This window comes from Plodia interpunctella, chromosome 19, assembly GCF_027563975.2.
Source record: "Plodia interpunctella isolate USDA-ARS_2022_Savannah chromosome 19, ilPloInte3.2, whole genome shotgun sequence".
Taxonomy (NCBI): domain Eukaryota; kingdom Metazoa; phylum Arthropoda; class Insecta; order Lepidoptera; family Pyralidae; genus Plodia; species Plodia interpunctella.
In genome coordinates this window covers 1,220,979-1,239,693 of record NC_071312.1, presented here as the reverse complement: position 1 = coordinate 1,239,693, position 18,715 = coordinate 1,220,979, and the positions used below count along the sequence as shown (strand labels likewise).

Below are 18,715 nucleotides of genomic sequence, written 5' to 3'. Positions count from 1 at the left end.
CAGACTCCTTTAGACCACATCCTGAATGAAACAACGCAAACTATTTTATCGTTCAATTAGATGTAAGCAAATGTTTGCTGTCAACACAGTAAGGACATCTCGACAGCAAAGAGTGTGTCTTAGATTAGTTTTCCGCGATTCATGATGAGTTATATCAGTATGGTGGGCATACAAAACGCGTAGAACATTCATAAGTGTAATATACTCATACCTTTTTTATAGGTACATATTTTGTAAACCGCAAAAGCTTTGAATTTCAAACGAACGAACCATAGCGCAGAAAAGACGACTATAGCGCTCTCTCGTCTCTCCAGAGTAAGTAAGTAAAGATTATAATTCTTTTTTTGATATATAGGTTTATATATGAAAGTAAGCCAAACGAACAAAAAAAGAATTGATTGATTCTTACGCAAAACTGTTTTTATTATCTAAGTGCCACAATAGTGATATAGAAATATCTTTTCGAAATGGTCTTACGGGAACTAAGTTTACTGCAATCTCGCAACGGTAAGAACAGGTACTACCTAACATTGTTTAATTCTTTTGTTTCCATTCGAAGTAATCTATCTTTTGTTCAAGCGATTGCTTGCTTTGCTTGGAACCAATAAATTGGCGAAAGATAAGGGTTTAGTAGAATTTTTTCAATGCATATTATATTGTGAGAGAACATAATCATTTTAAAGCATTTTTTCCGTCTAAAATAGTTAATGATAAGTGTACATTAACAAAACTATTTTTTTTTAAAAGAGCATAAGATACGTTTGAGAGTTAAAACGAACTTTCAAGAACACGGGTTGGTTTATGAAATACAATGCAAGTACATTTTTTATTTGTAATTCTGATTTCATTTTCAAATCAATTGATTAATTTTTCTTCCGGACATGTAATAGTCTTTTTATCTCTTGTGTATTTTCAACATCTTTTCCGGTTGCTTCCCTAGCGTCGTCGGAGCCTATTCTGCTTTCCTAATTTGTCTCTTAGCTTTAAAAAATTTGGCAGTAAATTTCAAATTTTAACCACGATATCACCACCAGGACAAAACGTGTATCACTTTACGTTAGTTTCGAAAATCACACGTTATTTACATACGTTATCGCCGAAACAGCAGTATTTACACATCACTGTTTACCTTAGATAGCCATGTCATGTGCATATGTGGTATTGTTTTAATAGTGTTTGGCTATGTAGGCCATGGCCAACTGGCATTTTCTATCAGTATTGCGTTTATCTGTGTTAATTACTTATTTGTATCATCTAAACTAGCTAATACGTTTTTTGTTTATTTGAACTGTATTGGTAAAGTTAAAAAGTTAATAATAGGTGAACTCAATGCATAAATAATGTTATGATTAGTTACTACGTCACTAAACCGATTTTAAAAAAATAATATTTGAGAGAAGTATTTAATTTTGTTTTATTTGCAAAAGTGGATTACCCATTTCAAGTTCTTTGATAGGGTAGTTTTATTCTCTTGCTATGATATAGAATGTTGCAGGTTATATTTTAACCTTCAATCAAAAAATCGTCGAAGTATATCGCGTCCATTTCTGGATAATATTCTCTGGATGACATGAGATCACGTTCAGGGTTTACATTGAAAAAAAAAATACAACTAGACGAGATTGAAGTGACAAATTAAATGAATGAAAATAAATAACATAAATCATCGCTATTATACTATTTTGGAAGAAACAAAACTAAATCTTTGGAAAGACAAACGCAGTTTGCTATAAATTTCAAGTCGAAATAATAACAGATAAAAAATTCAGGAAACAACAATTCCATCTGAAACTATTTTTAGCTACTTTTCAAGAAGCAAATATTAACATTACAATATATTTGTCTACGACAATCTTGTGTGTCGGTTTCAAGAAAAGTTTAATCAGTTTATTAAACAAAATGTGTTTACGACACAACCAAATAACTAGACAAATGCAACTCATTTATTTAAATTAATATATCTATACAGATCAGTCTTATATAGTCTTAGGGGATAATATACATATTTTCGAATGTGATAATTTTTGTCAAATTTTATTGAAGTCGCCCAAATGTGGCAAGCAATCGCATAAACTAGTTAATTTTAACTGTCAACAAGAGCCAGCTACTTTAATTACGAGGTCAATAATGTATATCTTCCGAAGTTGAATAAAGAATTTTCAGTTTGAAACAATATTATTATAATTGATTGAACAATAATCTAAATCCACCATTTTCTTGTAAGTGTATATATTTCGTCGTTAAGTAAGCATAGGTCCAATGACAGTAACAAAAATATGAGGCAAAATCTGTTAAGAAGAACATATATTGATATTAATAATGATGAGCCTCAACATACAGTAAACACAAATATGAAAAGAAGCTCCCACTAATAGACTTATGAATCATAAAACTGACATGACACAAAATGAACATGCGAATTCAAACAAATCTTTACAAAAAGCTTGACAAATAGAAGCAAATATATTGTTGCACAAAAGGAATTAAGATATTACCGAGTTATTAATAACAGAGTAAAAATAGACATGAATGATAGCAATCTAACTGATAGTGTTATTTGAACCATTGATATGACTAATGTACAATGTAGGTACATTATTGTACATCGACGGAAGACGAGACGGCAAAAATTTATAGCTAAAAACAATCTCCTCATACAAAATTATATTACAATAAAATAAGAGTATATAATAAATAGGAGTATGTAATAATCTGGGATATATTTTCCAGTGAGGAATTTGAACTAGCTTTAGCGTTTATTTCGTGTGTTCACTCATAACTCCTTAATGTCGATATCTCGGGATCTAAGCAACGTATCGCGATGAAACCTATACCAGATTTTAAGTTAGACTTTCCCCTATACAACTGTAAGACCACATGAGATATCATCCAGTCGTTTTTGCGTGATGCGCGAACAAAAATACAAACAAAAACAAAATTCTACATAAAATTTTTTGGCTCCTATTATTCCCATAAAGTCCCCCAAAATATTTTTTCTTTAATATCTTTTAGGTGCAAACATAGCCCACTTACAGTTTTATTATATGTTTCATTCCACGTTATGACCGTGACCCTCAGCCATGAAGAAATACGACTATGAAGAAGAAGTAATAAGAAAATTCCTATTAAAGCGTGAATGATAGATCAGTTTCTTGCAGATGAAAACACAACCAAACTTGAACCTAAGAAATTTATTGATCAACGTTTTCGCGAAACAAAAGAAATCAACTCGCGAATTCTAACAGAAAAGGCTTTAACTTTTAGTGAACAGATAAATACGGATAAAAGTTAATGAGGATTGTGCACAAAGACAGCTATTGAACAAAATATTTTGTGCCAGCATGAACCAGCTATTGCTTTTGTCTCACATTCGAGCATATTATTGTAGTGAAATTTTTGCTTTTATTTAATAACAATTCTGTATACCTGTCAATTAAGGTGCGATTGAAATAAATGTATTTATAGATTTGTTTGGGAGCATGACGATAAATATATATTTATTATTATTTATCAAATTAAGTTTTTAAAAACTCCAACTAAAGATAGAAGTACACAACTTCACATTAACTATAAATTCAATGGTTTCACATTGGAATTCATAGTTAATGTGAAGTTGTGTTATTACAAAAAAAGTCATATTCAGCAAAAAAAATTCTATTGTCTTTTCCTAAAACAGAAAAAAATTCACGCGTAACATTCACGTGGTCCGATACCTGTACTTAGACGCGTGAATTTGAAAATTCAAATGCAAAAAACAGCACGTGCCCGATATGCGCTGTCAAAAAACCAAGATGGCTGACCTTGAGCGTATTGATCTTGCTGTACTTTCGCCGGCTACGTCATTATGAAGGCACTTGGCACTATCAACACTTTCTATTGTTCGCTGGAGGCAGCCACAGGCTTAGGCGCGCGACCGCAGACTGATGGCTGAAGCAGACATCACAATCAAAATCACCATGGAGACTCCCATACCTAGGGCTATTGTAAGGTGGCACTTGTACGACCCATTTATAGAATAACTGGCGGGAAAATTCTGCTCGTTGTGACTATAAGGCAAACTGTAGATAGATTTCGCCTAGCATTTCTATATAGGTAAATTTTTATGATATTCGTATTCGAATAGCTAACATTATATTAAGCGATGCACATGCAAGTCACAGATTTAGGGGATAAGGCCTAAATTTTTTATTACACCAATAAAATGCTAATGTTTGGTAATGCTAACGCTAACGGTTTGTCACACAAATTGGGAAATTGAAATGGCAATTTCACTTGAAGGTAATAATTGGTCGACAAAAGTACGGATATATAATGAATCTTTTGTAAACCTGTGAAATGATTGATTTATAGTAATTTGCGACGTCAACAGAATCATTATACTTTCGTAACGAAGTCTCATTACACCCGATCAAAAGTCAGAAACTTACTGAATCCAACATATTTAGTAAAACGGTGAATGAATTGGAACGACATCTTACCTGTAACAAAAAACAACACAAGAATTATGAATTATGTAAATTTCTGTTTTATCGTATGTAAAGTCTACTCCGAATACGTACGGCATATAGGGCAGGTGTTTAAAGAATTCGCAAATTGATTTTCTACTACACACCAAAGTTGTGGTTTGTGTTGTTTTGGTTTCAGATGCTGTTAAATTCAATAGTCCCTAGCCTTTGTCTTTGACTGTTGCCATTGGAATCCAGATTAACACCCCTCGGGATATCATTGTCATTATCATTATAAATAAAATTTCAGATGATTAAATTTTCATCTTATTCAGACTGGAAAATCCATGGTGAGATGTCAACGCTCTAAACCAGGATTAAGTGATCTTGACAAAGCTACTGCTATCACATGCTCTGATAAACGTCATCGATAACGAAATCTAGGATATTTATGAAAATAGTTTTTTTTTCACTACTTGCTTATCAAATCGCAGGTATGTTGACTATCAGTTGTCAAAAGATCGAAAGAAATCAATCTTTGCAGGCTTTTCAGGAGTCCAATCTGACGTATGTATGGTGTTTTATTTTTATAGGCCACCATTTGCGTCCGATGAAGGAAAACATCGTGAACATTCTGGTTGACTAGTTAGTTCAACATTGTCGATTACCTCCCACTAGATGCGGTAGTCGCAAAAGTCATGTTAGATGACTTCATTCAAATCTGACACCAGCAAAAAATAACCCACTCGATAAAATGAAAGAACATTTTGGAGAGGCTTCTATAAATTTTTTTTTGTTGTCATATAATATTGGTAAAACATTCAGTTGTCTTTCGCTCCAGACCAGTATGAAAACTTTCAATTAGTTCTTAAAAAAAACTTCTCAAGGGTTCCACTCCCCCTGTTTGCGTGAGGTTTCCCGCGATGAAAATACTAGTTCTAATTGCAAGTAAATATGTGAGAAATTGGCCGAGCGTGACTCTGAATGCCTCGGCAGAATGAAAAAGAGTATAAATAGCATTGATAAATACAGCTACATGCGTCATAATGATAATTATATGCCAATGTATACTTCGATTAGCGGTTTTAATAAATGAGACGAAAGGGATTCGAATTATGCAGCAGTTGATGGGTAAACACGCGGTAGGAGTAAAAATTTATTTAAGACATGGATCATGGGAACGCACCTAAATGAAGATAATAAGATAAAGGATAATTTGTCTTATGGGATAGGGGCTAGCAACCTTTCATATTGAGAACATCAATTCCATCAAAAACCCAGCTATCCAGCTAAACGTGGTGATAATTATTTTTGCTATGATCCAAGAAATCCTACTAATATTACAAAGGCGAAAGTTTGTGAGAATGTATGTATGTAAGTTTATTACTCTTTCACGCAAAATGTACTGGGCGGATTGTTATGAAATTGGGTACACGGTTAGAACATAACCTGAATTACATAAAGGGTACTTTTTATCCCGAAACTCCCACGGAAGCGAAGACGCAACTGATTCAATATAAATAAAATAAACAAAATAAATGTCCTGAAATAAGACAGAATAAGCGTCTACTTAAAAATTTATGGCAACACAGTATATAGCTCAAGATAGAGTACCTGAACTTACAATCAATAATGACATTTGAAATAGTACAAGTAACTAAGCCATTGAATTTATAATTAAAACCAGGTGATTACAATCACGCGATCTCACTAGAATAGAACATAATTGATACTGAAAACTATTAATTATTTACTTTAGACACAAATACTGGGGTCAAAGGTCATGAACTCTTGAATATTTGTAAGTATTCTAATTTTGGACATATTTAATCATCTAATTCTACTTGAAGTCGTTTATTAGCATCACAATCTGTTGTGTTCTCTTGTTGTGTAATCTGCGAAAACCGGCCGCCTGACTGACATCAGCAATTCTTGGCAATGGTATTGTTGCCCGTCAACTGCTGAAACTATGTGTCTATTAGCCGCCTCGTACGACATCCACGGGCGGACACGAAGTGGACCTACACTAGGGCGGAAACACACACACTGATTGTACAATCCTCACATATTATAAAACAAAATCCTCTGCCACGTCTATGTTTACGATAAACTAAAAAACTGCACGGATTTTCATGCGATTTTCAGCAATAGGTGTGATTTCTTTTTAGATTTAGGTGTATAACGTATTATGTTTTAATATAATAATAATTTTATTTCAGGTAATAACATAAGTACAGTATAAAAAACCTAACACAAATGCCAGTGACCCATATTATAAATACATATAAATAAAATATTCTTAAAACTAGGTTACACGTAGTGTCGGCGACGTGTGGCGCGCTGGGTCAGGCAATTGTCCACGGAACCTCCGGAACACTAGTCCCTGCGGCCAGAAGTCCTCTTTCATGAATTTCTCCAGATGATGGGTCGGCACCCTAACTACAATTTTTAGTTTTAGAGTCATTTCAATGCTTATGATGTCTTCCTTCCGACCCACTACATTCTGTATAGGACCCACATTTGTTATTGTCCTTGGAGAAAAGGCTGCGATGAACTTTATTGCGCCGCTTCTTCTTCAACTGCGTTTTAGAAGTGTAGGTGGTGGTATATTAAGTTAATTTATGACGTATATAATTGCTATATGATGTATATGAAAACAGAAAATACGTTGAAATTAAAATACAAAAAACAGCGCATTTGTACATTTTATTTTATTCCATTATATTCTCAGGTGTAACTTGATTGTTTTCGCTGACATAGCACGCGCCACGCCAACGGTGGTAACACAACACATCCGTCTACACAGATGGTCAAACAAGGCTTGATATACAATACACCAATTAAATGTCAAAATATACATACTTCCATACTAATATTATAAATGCAAAAGTCTGTCTGTCTTTGTTCGGCTTTCACGGCTAAAACGCTTAGATCAATTTTGATGTTTGTTATGTTAGTTAATGAGCCCCGTTCAAATATACCTAGTCTACTTATTTTTCAAAAATTATACCCCACATGACTATCACGGGGCGGTGAACGCGGACGAAGCCGCGGGAAAAGCTTGTCTATGTTAAACTTACAAATAAGAGAACAAATAAGAGAGAAAACATAATAAGAGTGGAAAATATCTATGATAACAAATGCAATCTTATCAATAATCTGAAGGAAATTGCAATTACATTTTAACATGTGCAAGTAATTATTAGTCAATAGATTTGTTAACTGATTCATAGCAATTTATTCGCTATTACCTCTACAAAGAGATCAATATGGTATGGTAATTTATTAAAGAAAAATCGAATACACTTCACAATTGCTTAATTTGTTAATCACCTAAACCTGTAAAACATATTACATAAGAAACAATAGGAAGACAAATCTTTTTTGAAAGAATATATAATCACATTTTGCACCAAGTTAAGACAGGTAACGTTACATTCGACTAGTTGACAAAAACAGTGCCCCAGCAATACGTGATAGTGACGTAGATCGTCACAGCTGTTAAAATAAGTTAGCCGTATACCGTCTACCTACTGACACATCAGGAAATATATGGAAATACAGTGAAACAGGCAAAGAGATATTTAAAAACAATAACACCAGCATGAAAGATGAAAAAAGTGGACTTGGTAACGATGCAAATGTCGAAGACTTTTTGCTTTCGATATGTATGTCTGGAATTTCAAGGCAAACAATACAGAAAATAAATATAGACACATAATTAAGGTAAAATGATTACAATATATTTTAGAAATCTATCAAAAGCTCGATGAGATCTACTGGAAAATTTGAAGCTACTTATGTTGCAAATTCGTAGTGAATTTGTGTAGGTTATGTTGATTGTAAATCAAGTCAATTGCAAAACACAGTCAAAGGAATAAACGAAATAAATTACAGTTAAGTCATGTATAACTCAGGGACACACGTACGCAATGAAATTCGCGCCAGCTATCGCCAAAAGCAATCATTTAGGCGCGATAAATTTGCCGGAATACATTCCTTTATCCTCTGAGCAGCACACTTGCCAGTTCAATACACGCGTCATTTATGTACTGGAGTAGTACACCTAAATCTGGCGCGCAAGTATTGATTTACTGGCATGCAATACGGCGGAGGGGACGCGTGGCTCGTCGCAAACAGTTTCATTTACTGGCATGCAATGGCAATGCCAGGAGGGAGGTGGTCGGGGGGAGGGGGGGGGTTGGGCTGCATAACAGGCACGTGAGGGAGGGGAGGCGGGGAGCTGCCGACCGACGAATGAACACATGTTAGACAGTTACAGGCATGCTAGTAGCTAGAAGATTTATCGCAGCGCGCACGTATTTGCGGTCACGATTTTCGTTCTAATTCTTTGTCATCATGTCACGGTGGGGAGACGAGAAGACTACACAGTTCATTCATTTGTACAGACAGCACGAGTGTCTTTGGAACCCGAGCAGCCCTCTTTATAAGAACAAAGTTGCCCGCGATTATGCCTACAACAAAATACAAGAGGCGTTCAAATTACCTGTGCAAGAAATCAAAAACAAAATTAAAAGTCTGAGGAGTACTTACCATCAGGAGTTGAAGAAAGTGGACAATTCAAAAAGTACCGGAAACGGATCCAGTGAACTGTACAAACCGAATTTGGCTTGGTTTAAGGAAATGGAATTTTTAAATGATACTTTTGAACATAGGCGGTCAATCCAAATAGAAGTAAGTGCTACATCTTTAACCTACATATTTTCATTTCGTTCTAAGATTACAGGGTGACTGAAAAAAAATCACGATATGACAGTTGAGTTCGAAAATAACCTTTATCGATAAGTCTGATTAGATTTTCGTGTCGCTAATACTACATACTTAGAGTACGTTTTATTACAATCTACAGTTAAATATTTTTTTCTTTACTATTGTGTGATGTGCATCGTCGAAATCTAAACACTGCTAGTTCCTACATTTAGACTACATCTCACTTAATGTTTTATGCTCGTCCTTCAACTGAACATGGAGCGCTATACAACGTTACTGATTAATGTTTTTTTTGTAACGAAGTACTAGTCTTCACGAATTTAACTGCCAGAGTCAACACGCTAAGAGGAAATAGCAAAATCTTTAAATCTTACAATCGATAACAAATATTTCTTTTTATAGCTACAACTACAGCCGTCCTTGCAAACAACAGTAAAAATCGAGCCACCTGAGTCATCTTCTGAAACATGCAACTCAACAGTCGAACCACCACAGTCAACCTCTCAACACACCTCAGTCTCGCCACAACAGTCATTCACTCAAACAAACGTCACAAGAAACGATCCACCTACGACATCAGCATCATCTACAAAGAAAACTGTTCAGAATAAAAGAAAACATGATAAAAATCAAACCTTGAGTACACTTCAACGTCTGGAAAAGATTTCCGCTGCTATTAATACAAGACCGAAAGAAGATGAGTTTTATTATTTCGGTCAAAACGTTGCCGCACAATTAAGATCGCTACCATTGCACGATGCGTTGGATCTGCAATCCAAAATTCAAATGTTGATATCTACAGAGAGGACTCGATTGTCTACTTCCTACTCCCAGCCATCAACTCAATATTCAAACACTGATTCAGATGACACGGCTGATCCTTTAGATTAGAAGATTAATTTTGAACGAAGCTAGGAGAACCGCGTCAAAGTACATTGGCTAATAATTAATAAAAAAAATAAAGACTTTGTTATATACAAGTAATTGTTTTAATAAAATCCTTTCAGGCAGGAAATCATAGATGGTAATGCAACTGATACAACTTAAGAAGACATCTGTAAAGGCTTCAGTCATCAGAGTTTAACCCGATGACTGAAGCACAGATTTATATAGATCTCCACGACAAACACAATAAGACGAATATTTTAAGCTAAGCCAATTAACATTTCATCGTAAATAATCGGGAGAAAATGTCGTCTCTTCAATAGGAGTATCTCGAGTAGTACAATCTTGAGGTTATTTCTAATTTAACTTTAAATAACGTAAAAACATTAATATATAAATGTTGACAATAACTAGCACGCACTACTTTACGTTAAAAAAGTAGGTAAACCCTGATTAATAATTCCACTGAATTATGATATTTCATAAATTTTGTTGACAATTGCAACAATCGAACTGAGAATGGGAAATAATCAAGTGAAATTAAAAAAAAATACAATAACACTACATGGCTACAATGGAATTAGATCAAGTAAACTCTTGTTAATTTAATCTAATTCATTCCATTCCCAAGACCATTGTCAGAATTTCGTGGAATTAATAATCCGGGTGTAGTCATATACTTTGTTATTCGATTTTGAGAGTCAAGTAGGTAAAATTTTTTTGAAAAAAAAAAAATTGTCTTTATTTCACACTATACATAAATAAACTTGAACCAAGTCAGTCCACAGTTCAAGGCAATTTTTACGATCTTATTCTTCAGAACGGGTATCATTAGCAACAGTACTCGGCTAGGTAATTAGCTTGTGTTAGATTTATTACACAATCGGGAAATGATCCCAGTACGAGGTAACACCAGTAACGGGATACCGGAACGCAACCACGACCGTTCGTCGCCATGCGGTAACACATAGACACATACACATGCCACTAAACTGGAGGTAACGTTGACTATACTATACAATATATGTAGTGGGCCTAGATTATGGACAATGGATTCTTTGAATAAAATAATTAATTCAAAATAACTTCATCTAACGAATGCCGAGAAGCTAGCATCCACTCATTCTTACATATTATAAAACAAAGTCTACTGTCGCGTCGTGATATACTCAAAAACAGATGCATGTATTTTCATGCGGTTTTCACCAATAATTAGTGTGATTCCAGAGGAAGGTTTAGGTGTGTATAATTTCTTATGTTTTTACACGTGAGAAGCTGGGACGGGCAGCTAGTATTCTATGTAAGCGAATCCAACCCAGCGTTGCTCTGTCTGTGGTCCGACTCGCCCGCCCCAATACCTCATTAGTTGGCCTCACTGTTTCGTTGCACTAGATTGCAGCAGACGGTTGTTTCTTTTGCAGACATTTTATTTGGATAAACAACTTTTATTTTAATCACAAAATAGAAAAAACGATAAAAATATAAAATTATATCAATTTAAACTAAAAACTATCCAAGTTAAAATTTATAAAAATTACAAATTAAAAATATGTTTTGATAAATGCATTGATCAGGTAAATTTTATATGTTCAGAATGGGTAATATAGCTGAAAAACAGCTTACAAATTCTATAATTTTGCTTTGCATTGGATAACGACATATTCCACTTCTTCTACGTTCATTTTCACCGTATCGTGTAACCTAAATAGGAATTATAGTTATATATTATTTTTATTGTCAAAACAATAACAATTCCAACCACTGCTTTAGGACCGGGCCCGACAAAACAATTCGGCGAACTATGACTAACGGGAATTAAAACAATAAATCCAACATTTTGAGGGCATCAGTCACAGAATCGGTTCAATTGGCGCATGTGAAACAGACATCAGAAAATAAACCTACAAAATTCATGGCAAATTCGCCGCTATCACATCCGCATAAAGGATATTAACATGCACTTGAGTGTACAAATATGTTTTGTTGTATTATGACAAAATTGTATTCATAAACTAATTTTGAATGGTGAATGTGGCCGTTCGTACAAAATGACTTTTGCCTTTGTCCTTCGCTAAATCCGTGCAATAATGATATTGATGTGACAATAATGATGAAAACAAGACATCAGGGGAATGCACTTTAAGTAGTCAGTGACCACAAGTGAAGACATTAAATATAATGGAGACGACGAGGCTTTTAATAACCATAAAGCTTTTGAAATAAAACATGTAAAGACGACGATAAAATTCGCAACTACATATTTTTAAAGACGCATCTACGATACCATTTGCCAAAAATATTTACGACACAAAGGCAGTAAATATAAAAATAACGTTTAAATAATGAACTCGTAAAATTTTATCCATCCTTGCATTTCGCAAAGCAATCAAAAACAATCGAAGAACAACAACGTAAAACGCTATAGTAAACCTTATGGCAAATGGAGGAGAGGTTATAACAACGCAAGTGTTTTTGCAAAGGTTAATAAAGACCGCGTGCCACAAGTCCAGATAAACAAGACAATGAATATAAATAAAAATGGTTGTTAAAAAATATCAGATTAAAGTAGATAACTCTAGATTAGGGGCAATTTTAGAATAATATACAAATGAATTTGTCAAATTTTATGAAACGGCTACCCTACAGGTAGTCGATGATAAGATTATTTTGGTCTATCGTGACGCACGCCGATATCATTCAACATTGAAGATACTCTTGAAGTAAATTTGTGAGCCAGACAGAGCACTTTATACAAAGAGCAATGTGATTGTTACTAAGGTAAATAAGATTTCTACATTTGTGACACAAACTTTTATTGTTGTCAGAGATCTCTTATCGTATTCAATGTGTGGTAACAAAATCATGTTCGTGCAGTAAACCGTTGAGGAGTTCCCATGTCTGCAGCCGTTCCTGGGTGCACCATCAGGTGATGCTTATCATAATAATGCATTAGTGAACTTAACGTGTGCACAACATTTAAACTCAATCGGTTGAAGGTATCTGCTTCAAAATTGAGTTGCAAGATTCCATCCGAGACATAGGGACATGTTATATTGCAAGTTAAATAAAAGCTAGTAAAATCGTGTCAATAGACATTTTGTATATTCCACTAGTTCCACTAGTTAGACGACTTCAATAAAATCTGACGCCAAGCAACAAGACACTCGAAAAGAAGATTTATTTGAGACAACCGCAATATGAAACTCTTTCCGAGAATTAAATGTTTACGATTATCATTGATTGCCAGAACTGAAAATTTAATTGCAATATTCATAAAAAAACGAGGTCAATAAATTGCAGTCTCAAGCGAAGTGTTTTACGTCTGTTAATAGCACCGTATCGGAGTAAAGACTTGTTTCTATTTTATTCAACGCTCTACATGCTACTAATATTATAATGCGAAAGTATGTGAGGATGTATGTGTATATGTTTGTTACTCTTTCACGCAAAATCTACTGGACGGATTGTTATGAAATTTGATACACGGGTAGAATATAACCTGGAATAACACATAGGGTACTTTTTATCGCGAAATTTCCACGGGAGCGAAGCGCGGCTAGTAAAATATGACAAATGAGTGTCACTATTTAAGCAATTAAAATGAAATAGCTAAATAGTACATACAAGCAACACATGTCACACATCACCTATCGTACCTTATAAAAGCAAAATAAAAATATTTAGAAATAGAATAAGTTTATTCAAAAAACTACAGACACACACATAATAACCAAAAAAGAAAATTAAAATAATAATAAAAATAAAAAAAAACAAATGTGGGTAAGTACAAAAAGTGATTATGGTTGTGTGTGTTGCAGCAATCTAAACAGGCGACAACTCAGTGTTGTTGTAACTCTAGGAGCAATACACTGATTTTCAGTTGGAGCCTTTATTACTAAGTAATAAAGAAGTAATATAGTGCTTAAAACATGTACCTAGTGAAATATATACTGGGATACTACGATACACTACGATACTAGATAAGTAAATAGTTAAATAAATAAACTGTTTATTTGATTCTACAAACGCTAATACAATACATACAGTTAAAGCAATACAAACAGTCCGTTAATAAAGAATATTTAGAGAGGAATGTACTCGTAACTTAGGTATCATACTTTATACATTTCTAACAGACATTGTAATGTGTAATTTCACTAGTATGTATTTGAATTTGGCAAGTAAATATTATTTAATTTCACAAATTAACAATAATGTATTAATTTTAGAAGATTTATCAATGACAGGGCGCGCTAATGTTCCTAAATAATGTTTTTGTAATGTTTATGCTGTACATGTTTGCAAATAAATGAATTATGAATTAAATGACATCGACATTCGAGGTAAATGCAGAAGTGAAAGAAGAATGCGTAATTCTATATCAGAGAATCAATTTATTTTATTTAATGTAATATATATTTTTATTTTGTACTTCTCTGTTCATATAAGGTATTGTTTTATTTTATTATTTTATTTCTCCAGAAAACTTAGTCATTGAACAAATTAATAAGCACAATACAAACATATATATATCAAGTTTAAACTTATCAAACACACCTCTTTATGATGAGCCAGCAGCAATCGCTGCGGATACATTTCCTGAAGACGCTGCACCAAGTGCACTGCGCTGGTAGCTAACCTAGCCATCTTCAACCACAATCGTATCTTTAAACAACAAATCAAATCTTTTGACACCAAGATCACGCACGACCGAATTATCCCCACATATCACTAACTCTCGTGTTCTCACTATATGCTTCTTCTAATATATAAAATCATTATTTTCAATCACCTCATCAAACAAGATCCATTACAACAATTTTGTCTAAAGCTAGTCATATTTTCGCAAATTTCCCGCACGCAACGACTGTGCGTTACCGTCGCGTCTCAACTACTGGATTTAAATATACTTGTCTCAACTTCGGATGCGAATTGAATGCCATTACCAATAATGTCACTTGCAACAGTCAAATTAGACCTTATAGCGTGGACGATAAAGATCGTGACGGATGCAGAGTGAGTTATATGATTATATCATGTTCTGATAAGAATTGCGAAAGACACTTAAATAAAACAGTCGTAGGCTCTCGGGGAATTGCTGAGGGACTTAGTTTACAGACTATATCTGGCCACACATGGAGATGTTACGAATGCGGTATCTTGTCGTTTCCTATTAGGTAATTCAGCTGCATTCTCATTGGACACGTTATAAGATAATGTAGGCAAAGGTTTGTTTTTTTTTTGTACAATGCTTTAGTAAAACAGCCTTTGATCCATTTACGGTCGATAAAATCCATAAATCCGCATTGGATGGGGCCAGCGTAGTTTTTATGAAACTATTCAAGGAAATTCAGAAAGAAATCATGTTGGTAACACTCCGAAATCGATGTTTAAATTGGAATTTAATACTTAAGAAACTAATATACAAGCGGATATCGCATCAGTCAATAAGGACACTTTCTATGAGAAAAGCCAGTGAGGGATTAGAGTAGCAGATGTCGGTTACTTTGGAATCTCTTTTTATCGAAGGCTGCAAAAACTATTACAAAATTTTAGGAGCATCCATAACAACTCATGAGAAATAGGCGCGTTAATATGCAAGAAAAACTACATCCGAAAGGTCAACATCGAATGCATTCAATCCGTACCGATACCGACAAGATCATCTAGATAGTTCAAATCAAAACAGTTGGCTAAATTGAGCCTTAAAGACAAACATGCAAGACAAAAACAGATAACAATGTTGAGACTTGAAATATTGAACCCGTAATGAATGGAACGAATTAGCCATTTGAATGCAAATTTTCTAAAAGCGAAACATTTCCAAATTGAACACGAATGATTTTATCTGCACTTTAATTGAAGGAACTGACGTGTGATGACCTCGCGGAGTCATTAATTATTAATTTTATATATCACATAGTGGGAAAACAAGCATGCTGATTGTTTGATGGCAAGCAAACACCGTAGCTAATGGACACCATGGTCACCGATGCGTTGTCAGCTTTTTGAGAAAGCGGTTTAATTGTAAATACTAGATTTTGCCCGCGTCAATTTCCCACGGGAACAGTTATTTTTCCAGGATTAAAGGTAACCTATCTCCTTCTCCATACTTCAAACTACATGTATGCAAAATTTCAAGAAGATTGGTTGTGTAGATAGAGCGTGAAGAAGTAACAAACAAAGAAGCTTACTTTCGCATTAATAATATTAGGATAGTTTCGGCAAATTTTCTTCTCTCTTATTTTGGTTTGTTTCCGATACTTGAGGCTACGCCACGGAGCTCGGGGTTTTAAAACCGGCCGCCTGCCTAATGTCAAATCTCATTGGAAATATCATTGCTGCCTAAGAACTGACGTAGCTATGTTACACGCCATCAAACACAAAATGACTTTAAAATGATGTATTGTATATAACTCACAATAACATGGAATTTTCAGTTATTTAGATATCAGATGTGATACATTCCACTACAGTTTGTCTTATATTAGAGAAGCTTATATAATATTTTCTATTTTCCATTGTATTCGTATAGTCATGTCGTCCTGAATATTACCATCACTACTGTACTGTTAAGAAAACATAGTCCTATTTATCGGATATTCACGGCTATAACCGTCGCATACAGATACAAGATAGGTTAATGTAACGTCGACTGTACTAATGTGAAATTGCAAATTACATAATGACACTGCAATTTGTTAGAAATTGTTGTCGACTTGAAAATAAACGCTATCGGTAAGACAAATAATAAAGGTGTAGAATTTCCGCCCTAGAATAAGACCACAGGATGTCTATGTCACTAGGCAACTAAGGGATAAAAAGCTGTTACGCATATTCATTGATTTGCCAACTAATTGTACAATAATGGTCTTAAGGAGGGTTGACATAAAGCGGCGGCCAGTTGTAAAATCATAGCCGATCATACAAAGTTCTAAAGATTTTTTACACTGGCCCTTGGCGTATATGTGATGAGAGATAATATAACAAACGCAGAGGAAGCGAGTGATAGTATGATAATCCATAGTATTTACATTTACCCCTACGGGATATAAACGTAATTATATTTAACTTAATAGACAGACAATAAACTTTATTAGCCGTATTATACACGTAACATATAGTATGGTTAACAAAAACAAACACGATGTGTAAAAAGATGTGCTGTACCTACATAGTACTTGATACTGATATTATGTATCGGCTATCGCCGAACTCGGACAGTTGCCGACGCGAATGCTCGTGCATTGCGTAATGTGTATTGTATGAGAGATTTTATATACCGCAATGAAAATCATAAATTATGCCGAACAAGATAGCCGGTACAAGAGACAATGCACGATATAGATTTAAGAGCTACGGCTTCAAAATATCTTGCTGTTACACATAAACGTTTCCACAATCGCACAATAAAAACAGCATAAGCGTGTTAGGAAAATTCTAACAGCGTTCAGATTTTCGTACGAAACTTCCAATTAGGAGGTCGATGTGAATCACATTAACGTCTCATGTAGATCACGACTCGAGATGAGCCCGCAGTTAGCACGCAATGTAATTGGATCAACAAACATGGCAATAGGGAGGAGAGTGGTCAGGGCCGAGGTGCTTCTTCATCTATCGTAATAGTTACGTTTGCGTTTTACGTTTTATACAAAAATGTATTAATGTTTATAAAAGCAGGTGAAGGATCAGTCAAGATGGAAAATGATCTTTTTCAGATTGACCTGGGTTATCCTGTTTATCTATACATGCCCTAAATATAGTATCCCAAAACACATGTCTCGAACTTACTCTGGAGTCAACTCGATCTGTGTGATTTGTCCATCTACCATTATTATAAAGAGGTAAGCGTTTGTGAGTTTGTATGTTTGAGGCGACTAATCTCCGAAACTACCGAACCGATTTCAAAAATTATTTCACCATTACCCATTAGGTACATTATCCAAGAATGCTATTGGATATATTTTATCACAATTTCCACAGGAGCGAAGCCCCGAGCAACATCTAGAACAACGAATAGAGGAAATGTCATCCAATGAGCAATCTCAAAATTTTAACTATTCGGTAAAAAGTAACGCATTAAAATTTTCAACCAGATTACACGTCTGCAAAAGTACGTAGTTATTTGTAACAATACTAATAACTTGCGTAAAGAGCGTTTGATGCTAAATATATCAAATATATTTGGTGAAAACTGGTACATGTTAACTTTTCAAGTTATCCTACAATGACTTCTGAACGGTGGTAAGCGAATATGTGAAATGTTTGGATCGATGTGCTGTTGACTGTATTTTATTTCAACCGCCAACAGAAGCGCTAATAGCTTTGAGGAAAACCCCAAGAAAATGATCTACGCCTTGTAAACACGGTTACGCTTTTTTGTAACAGAAATATAAAACTGAAACAAAACATTATGAGAATGGCAATTATGAGTAGAAACAGCATATTTAATTCAGAAATCTTCGAATAAATCATCATCATTGATGTCATCGCTGCAAATTTGGCCGTGTGCCTGTCTGATAGTCGATCAGACAGGGGCACGATTAGTTAAAAAAAAGTCCCATGGGCCTACGTGATGGTCAGCATAGCATCGCTCTATGTTACCAAACTCAGCTCACAATGTCCCATTGTGCGTTGGCGTTGACGCAAATGCT

At 34.6% G+C, this 18,715-nt stretch overlaps 3 protein-coding genes across 10 annotated transcripts in view; 1 reads left to right on the top strand and 2 right to left on the bottom strand.

The window, feature by feature from the left end:
* loco (locomotion defects) overlaps window positions 1-18,715 on the bottom strand; it is a 66,720-nt gene that overhangs the window by 24,517 nt on the left and 23,488 nt on the right. For 2 of the 8 annotated variants that reach the window (XM_053759865.2, XM_053759866.2), the window contains exon 1: window positions 14,619-14,957. The exons of 4 other annotated variants lie outside the window; for them this stretch is intronic. In XM_053759865.2, the coding sequence (XP_053615840.1) occupies window positions 14,619-14,708 (90 nt within the window). In that variant the 5' untranslated portion in view covers window positions 14,709-14,957. Of the gene's footprint in view, window positions 1-3,800; window positions 3,927-14,618; window positions 14,958-18,715 lie in introns of those variants that run through there. 2 more of the 8 variants (XM_053759874.1, XM_053759875.1) reach the window with 1 other exon arrangement.
* The window catches only part of LOC128678375 (regulator of G-protein signaling loco-like), a 58,460-nt gene continuing 43,545 nt past the window's right edge, over window positions 3,801-18,715 (bottom strand). Inside the window, exon 4 of the mRNA XM_053759860.1 lies at window positions 3,801-3,927. The gene's annotated coding sequence lies outside the window, so the exon portion shown is untranslated. The remainder of the gene's footprint in view (window positions 3,928-18,715) is intronic.
* Window positions 8,727-10,136, top strand: LOC128678380 (uncharacterized). Its single transcript, XM_053759877.2, has 2 exons — window positions 8,727-9,140; window positions 9,579-10,136. Exons 1-2 carry the CDS (start codon window positions 8,805-8,807, stop codon window positions 10,065-10,067), a joined length of 825 nt encoding a protein of 274 aa, XP_053615852.1. The 5' UTR covers window positions 8,727-8,804; the 3' UTR covers window positions 10,068-10,136.